This window comes from the organism of the source record quoted next, unplaced genomic scaffold, assembly GCF_019419815.1.
Source record: "Pyrus x bretschneideri cultivar Hongxiangsu unplaced genomic scaffold, Pyrus_bretschneideri_v1 Contig28, whole genome shotgun sequence".
Classification (NCBI taxonomy): Eukaryota; Viridiplantae; Streptophyta; class Magnoliopsida; order Rosales; family Rosaceae; genus Pyrus; species Pyrus x bretschneideri.
The window spans coordinates 4,424,917-4,431,688 of NW_025999590.1; the positions used below are offsets into that span (position 1 = coordinate 4,424,917).

The window sequence follows — 6,772 nt, forward strand, 5'->3', positions numbered from 1 at the left end:
TTTTGTGATAAAATGCATTTCTAATTGCACAAACATCTTTTGTGATAAAATAAAACACATTTTGATCGTTGCTCAATGCTTATTTGTCGTTCTTGAATTGTTGAAACCATTTCTACCAATCAACCCACCAACTAGTGTTTCCAATATCACCATATCGAAAGTTTATATATTCAACTACAAGATTGATTGTCTTAAAGATGATGTGGTTATGAGACAAAATTTAAAATTTGATATAACCACATAATAATGTGGCACTTGTAATGTTCAGTTAGTTTCATAACGAAAGTTTGAAAAACTTGAATCTTGGTACATGTATGGTTGAACTTAAGGTGATTGATCGAATTGTTGTGTAGTTATAGGCTTGTTGTATAGTAACGAAATTCGGCAAGTTGTGTCTGTATCCTCGGAGTAGGAATATTGGTTTCTCATTATACGAAATATAATTTACAACGTAAGAAACAAGGGAAGTTGGGAGCATTTTGCTAATTTGCTCCCTTCCGGCAGTAGACATAACGATTTTTTATTTTTTATTTTTATGCATTTCCCTCTTTTCCTCTACCCTCCTAAGCTTCCTTCACATTTTCCCTTCTTTTCCGCTTTTCTTCTTTTTCCTACTCCTTTTCTCTATTCTCCGAATTTTCCTCTCATTTTCCTTCTTCCCTTTCTACTTTTCCCTTCTCCTTTTCTCCTTTTCTCCTTTTCTCCTTTTCCTTCCCTCTACCCTTCAGAGTTTCCTTCCCATTTTCCCCTCATTTCCTCTCATTTTCCTCCTTCCCCTTCTCCTTTTCTCCCTTTCCTTCCCTCTACCCTCCAGAGTTTCCTTCTCATTTTCCCCTCTCTTTTGACGTCATTATATTTGGGTTGAGATGTGGACCTATTATTGATGGATGGACAGCCAAGTCAATGCTTGTTTTGGTCAAGCAATTGGAAATATCTCTTTTGCTTAGGGAAGTGATGGCCACTAGTGGTAAGTGACGAGAGGGGAACCCCATGCAATGTTTTTCTTGATTATTCATTATTTAAAAGCAGATGAATAATATTACGGTCTAATAATATTTCTTTTTACTTGTAAGCAAGAAGTTTTAGGTTTGATTCTCGTCAAATGCAAATTTGAACCATGTTATTGCTAGCTCATTGTGAGACTTAACCAACTTCCTCTTCTTAATATAGACAATATCGTTTATTCAAAAAAAAAAAAAATGGATGAATAATATCAACTTGATCTCCTTTCATATTTCATTTCAACGCTGAAAAATGTCCAATTTGGTGTACTGGTACTTTTGTTGATTATTTTGTTACTTTATTGGAAATTTTAACGAAAAGTCTACGATACTGTTCACTTTAACAAAAAATCATATTTTTACACTAAAAAGTCAAACTTGGTACAATTCACTTTACTTTTTATTTTGTTCTTATAGTTAAAACTCAAAGTTTTTAAGCTCTTTTCATTAATTTTTCTTATTTTATTTTATGAGAGATTCTTTCAGATAACTTAATTTTATTTTTAGAGGCGTCATTACCCATTCAATATTTGCCAAGATTTTCAAAACGTACGTTACCTTTCTAATGGACGATTGCCACATTATGGGTTTGCGAGATAAAGACAATATCTCCCCATCCGGTTGATAAGAATGGTGGAAATAAAGGATATGGCCATACATGACATCCAAACTGTTGAAAGACACCTCCATTTTTTTAATGTCTTGAACATATTATATTTTATAATTAGGATAAATGAGCGCTTTACACATTAATCAATGCACTGAATAATATAGTAGCAAAGTCCTATGTCATAAACTCTATATGTTGATGAATGTCTAAGATAGAGTTCACTGCAAGAAAATAAGTGAAATATTATCCTACACATTTGTAATTAAAATGACAAATAACATGTGTACACATGATGTAGGATTTAACAAGATAAAACTCACCACTGAGAAAATTCTCAGACTCTTAAATCAGGACAAACAATAAGAAAAATGAGTACAAAAAGACTTACAAAACTCATCAACTAGACCCACATACTAGTAGGCAATTTTTTCACTGCGCTTTGCTACTCAATCTCTCTTCAGCCTTCAAGTGGAAGTGGCAGGACACTAACGTGGCCGTCAATCACTATCTCCTCAAACTTTGAAGATATTAACGTGATCATGCAGAATGTATGAAATGTAATGATTTTTTGAAATCAACCAATTACAAAAATCACAAGGCACATTCATAATTGATTTCTAATTGAAGCACAATGAAAAATCAGTGATTAAAAACTAAAATATTTTCTTTGAAAACACATGGACACAAAACTGATTTTTCTCAAATAAAGACTCTTATGCCGACTCACTTTAAAAGCCAGAACATGCAACATATAAGTTTTGAATAAACAGTGAAGAAAATATAACTTTCTCTTTCTAAATGCAGTGCTGCCGACTACATGTGCCGTATATGAAAGCTGCTGTATGAATTCTGCTCACAATATAACTCTCAGCAACTACAGAAAACCACTCATGCTCTCAGCGGCAGCAAAAACCAAAACCACACAAACTACTTTAATGCATGCAGCACCCAAAACTGAAATCCATATTCTAATGCACTCGGTGGTGTGCTAATGCATATGCATTGACGAACATACCTGAGTGGACGTCTCTGAACATGAAAATTTAACCTCAATACGAAAGAAATAAATCCGAACATGAATATAAGATGAAAGCATGCAAGCAGGAAAGACGACAGAACCTTCCGGACGACAACGTAATCCCCGAATGACAAACTTAACACCACATCAGTTACAGCATGGAAGGTGTACATAACCTGCGGTAGGCGAAAAGAAACAGTAACTAGAAACTAAAGAGTCGAACAGACTAAAACTTGGATACAACAACATTAGCATAAAGATACCTCTCCTAAGAAATAGTCCCTCAACCCTGTCAATTCATCATAGGTTTCAGAAGCAAAGCTACGGCTGAGATCCTCATACGATGGTGGTGGAGGCATAGTGTCCTCTGTATGCGGACTATGCGATGCTTCAATTTGCTGCTTTTCTGACAAAATCTGTCCCAACAAATAGTGTCAATGATCTCTGCTTTTAGTAGCAAGACACTAGAATAATATACAGCCAAATGAATTGGGAAAAGAAATTTTCATGCTGAAAGGAAGACTTTAGGATATTTCATACCTCGCCTTCAAGCTGATCAAGTATCTGAAGAATGTTCTGGATGATAGTTGCGCTCTGCTTCAAACTTGAATTGGGACGAAAAATGACAAGTTTACAAAATTAATTTCCTTTTCAGTCTTGTCACTAGAACAGGCCAAGGTCTTAATACTTAAATAAAAAAGGGAAGGCAATCCCTTACCATTGCAAGAAGCCGCTGAAGAGTCAATCTTTGCTGTTGACCTTCAACAGCAGCCATAGTTGCACTAGCTTCTTTTCCCAATATTGCAACGCTAGACTGCAGCTCCTGAAGCTTGGCTTCAGCAGCTTCTAGTTTCATGATAATATCAGCATTACCTGCAGAATCCCGTGCTTTGGTTTGGCATCTGGAAACATCTATATGTTAGAATATGAGCATGAGTATGAATCGGTAAACTTGGTTGTAGGATTAGAATTGAATAGGAAGTCTTGTTGGGAATGGATTTGTAAATCCATGTTGTAACTGGATTGCTATTTGGAATGAATTGGTATTCTATATGGATTTTAATAGGGGAATCCTTATAGAATTTGGCTAAGATTGTATAGTATATATATGGTGGCCTCTGCTCTCGCAGTGAGTACTTGATATAAGACTAAGACCTATTATTAGTTGAGAGTCTCGTTCACTGAAGAGAGGAGAAGGTGCACCACGACTTTGCTGCAGAAATCAGACATGGCAGCAGCTTCGAACTCTTCTGCAGGTATGTTTTCTCTCTGTGCATTGCTTTATGGTTTATGGTTCTGTGTTTTGATCGTGGTAACTTGCTTTGCATGATCTTGGTGTTGTGTTTATGCTAACATGTGGTATCAGAGCCCTTAGGTTCATAAATTACCTGCAGAATCCCGTACTTTGGCCTGGCGTCTGGAAACACCTATAGCCTATCCCGGTGCAAGTTAGTATGTATATATAGACAAATCTGAAGGAGTAATAAAAAAAACCAAAAGCCAACTCACAACAAAGCTTCAAGTAATGAAGCAATCTCAACAAGTTTACATTAAACATCTTAAGATTTTGCGTTCTCTATGATGAATACCAATGCATGATTGTCTCAAAATGAACAAACACTTTTAAAAGAAAACAAAAAAGGTTAACCGAGAAAATGTATGATCACCATGTAACATATAAAATCACTGTAGTATAAAATTGGTAGGAAACAGAAGAAACTGCATATACCTGAGCTTCAGCTTCTTGCCGCATTCTAGCATATCGTTGAGCAAGATGTCTAGCATCCTCCAAGGGCGCTCCCACTATCATTGCTCTTAAAGGCTCTGCAACCTACACGGGCAAATTGATAAGCACAGAAAGAGTTATTACGCAAACCTATAGAAAGAAATGGTGAACCAGTTTGTCATATGATGCATAACAACAGAAAAAGCAGTCCAGTTCTTGAACCACACATGAAAATGGAAACAATTTTTACTGTAAATTTCTTTCGAAATGATCAAATGCACACGGAAATTAGTCAGTTGAAATTCCATTTGTATGAAACCGGCCCTGGCAATATTTGATTTTTACTTAATATGAAGCATTGTATAGTAATAATTTAACTTAAACCTGTGTGCCAAGGGCTTTAAGTAGAACTCCGCACTCTCTTTCCATTTGGGCCCGAGCTCTTCCAAAACTCAGTGCAGCTCTCGCCAGTGTGTTACCACTGGTGCAAGTCTTTTCAGAACCATATTTCCTGCTATCTTCAGAAAGCTTGGTACCTGTTGAAAAAGTATTATGTATAGCAACTGATAAAACCAACATGTATTCACATCCAAACTCCCAAGAAATGACAACGCATTTCAAGCAACATACCTATTTCAACGTGCTTTGAACCGGCCACAATGTAACCTTCCACTCCGCGGACAATTTCCTTTTGGTAATGCTGTTAAAGAAGAAGCAAAAAACGATAGGTAACACAACTAACGTGATGCTCGTTAAAAGCACAGACAAAAAATAAGCGTAGCAACCTTGGCAGCACGAGTTGATATGTACAGCTTCTCGAGTTTCTGATGCTGTTGAAATTCATTTTCATCCGAGGCAACATTATCCGATCCCCCATATATGCCACCAGAAAATTGTTTGAACACAGCCTGACGGTGTTCACAAAATAATCAAAAGCAAACTCGATAAAGCTTCGACTAACTCTTATGCATTAATGAAGCATAGAACGTTGAATTATATGCCATTTTCGCTTGAAGTTTTCCGAAAATGTAAAAATTAAGCATCCAATTAAATCCGAAAATCGATAAGTAATTAGCAACGCCTAGCTCAAAATTTCAGAAATTCAGCAACATTACACTCCAACACATCCCGAAACAGAGCAGAAATAGTGAAAAATCTATTCGAATTCGAATCGATCCAATTCAACTCGAACAATTATATAAATATTATTTCATTAAGCAATCTCAGTATCTCGCAATCAACGCAGATTATGTTCATATCAAAATCCATACAGAAATACAAATTCGGAATCAAACGAGAGAGAGTACCTGCTGTTGCTTGGCGACCTGATCTCTGAGCTTCCTGATTGCCTCCATCAACGGTTGGTCGGGGCTCAGCGGTAGGTAGTCTCGATTTTTCAGAGTTGTGCCCTTGAAGACTTGATCTGGAGGCTGATTTGTCTGGTATTTTCCGTTAAATGACCGTCACGTCGCCGCCGTCGTGGTGCGATTACCTTTCTTTCTTTTTTGGCTTTTGGAAACGCGATTACCTTTCTTTCTTTATCTTGAATTAAACGTTAGTCTCCCACTCCTCTTCATTTCATTCCTTTTTGTATATAGTTTATGTGCAGCTGTTCATTGCTTTCATTCTTTTTTCTTATAAAATAAAATAACAAGCCTGCTATAACTTGTAAACAAGAGGTTTTAATTTTGATTTAAAAGTAATAATAACGAAAAATATTTATGCGGATCCATTAGGCCTCATAGCGTTAATAAGCCCTGCTCTGAATTCAGTAATTGAGCCCAGTCTTCTTTCAATTTTGTTGAGAGCCCATTTTGATTTCACTTTTTAATTTTTAGTCTATAGTTTGGAGTTTTTGTTGAAAAGTCTCATGGGCAATGAATGCCCACAGTTTCATTTGTGAAAGTCTTCTGCATGGGCAAAGTTTTCAATGTGCATGCAAAGTGAAAGAGATTGTATAGTCAGACGAAGTTTCATAAATTTCAAGATGCATTAACTGCATCAGTTTGGAGTTGCTCTATAAATAGAGCACTCCGCATGTTTTCATAGAACAGAAAATATAAGAAGAAGAAAACAAGAAAGAAATATCAGTAACATCATCTATTCCTCTGCCTTTTATTTGTTATCCTTTTGTGCTATAAGTTTTAGTGTGGCATTTTACATCTACCTTGCACCTACTACCAAAAAGGTTATTCTCTCAAACTTTAACCCTTTTATAACACGTTATCAGCATGAGTCTTAAAATATAATTATTCTCTCATCTCTCTTCGCCGAACGAACGAAAGAAAGAAAAAAAAAATGTTTCCTTTAAGGTTTTTACTGTTCATCTTCTTCCTCTGCCTCAACTGCGCCGTGTAACCTCGCGACGAGTTGTTTGCTCCATGCCTGCTCTTAGTTCTCCAACTAACGGTTACATA

General features: G+C 36.3%; 1 protein-coding gene across 1 annotated transcript; it reads right to left on the reverse strand.

Moving 5' to 3' along the window:
* Positions 1-1,772: 1,772 nt before the first annotated feature.
* LOC108865768 (SH3 domain-containing protein 2) lies at positions 1,773-5,973 on the reverse strand. Its single transcript, XM_048588337.1, is given in 11 exon segments — positions 1,773-2,805; positions 2,893-3,045; positions 3,170-3,208; positions 3,210-3,233; positions 3,348-3,541; positions 4,057-4,063; positions 4,359-4,460; positions 4,740-4,891; positions 4,986-5,055; positions 5,141-5,263; positions 5,663-5,973. Coding segments are annotated over 11 exon segments (1,179 nt in total). The 5' UTR covers positions 5,711-5,973; the 3' UTR covers positions 1,773-2,538.
* Between the last annotated feature and the right edge of the window lie 799 nt (positions 5,974-6,772).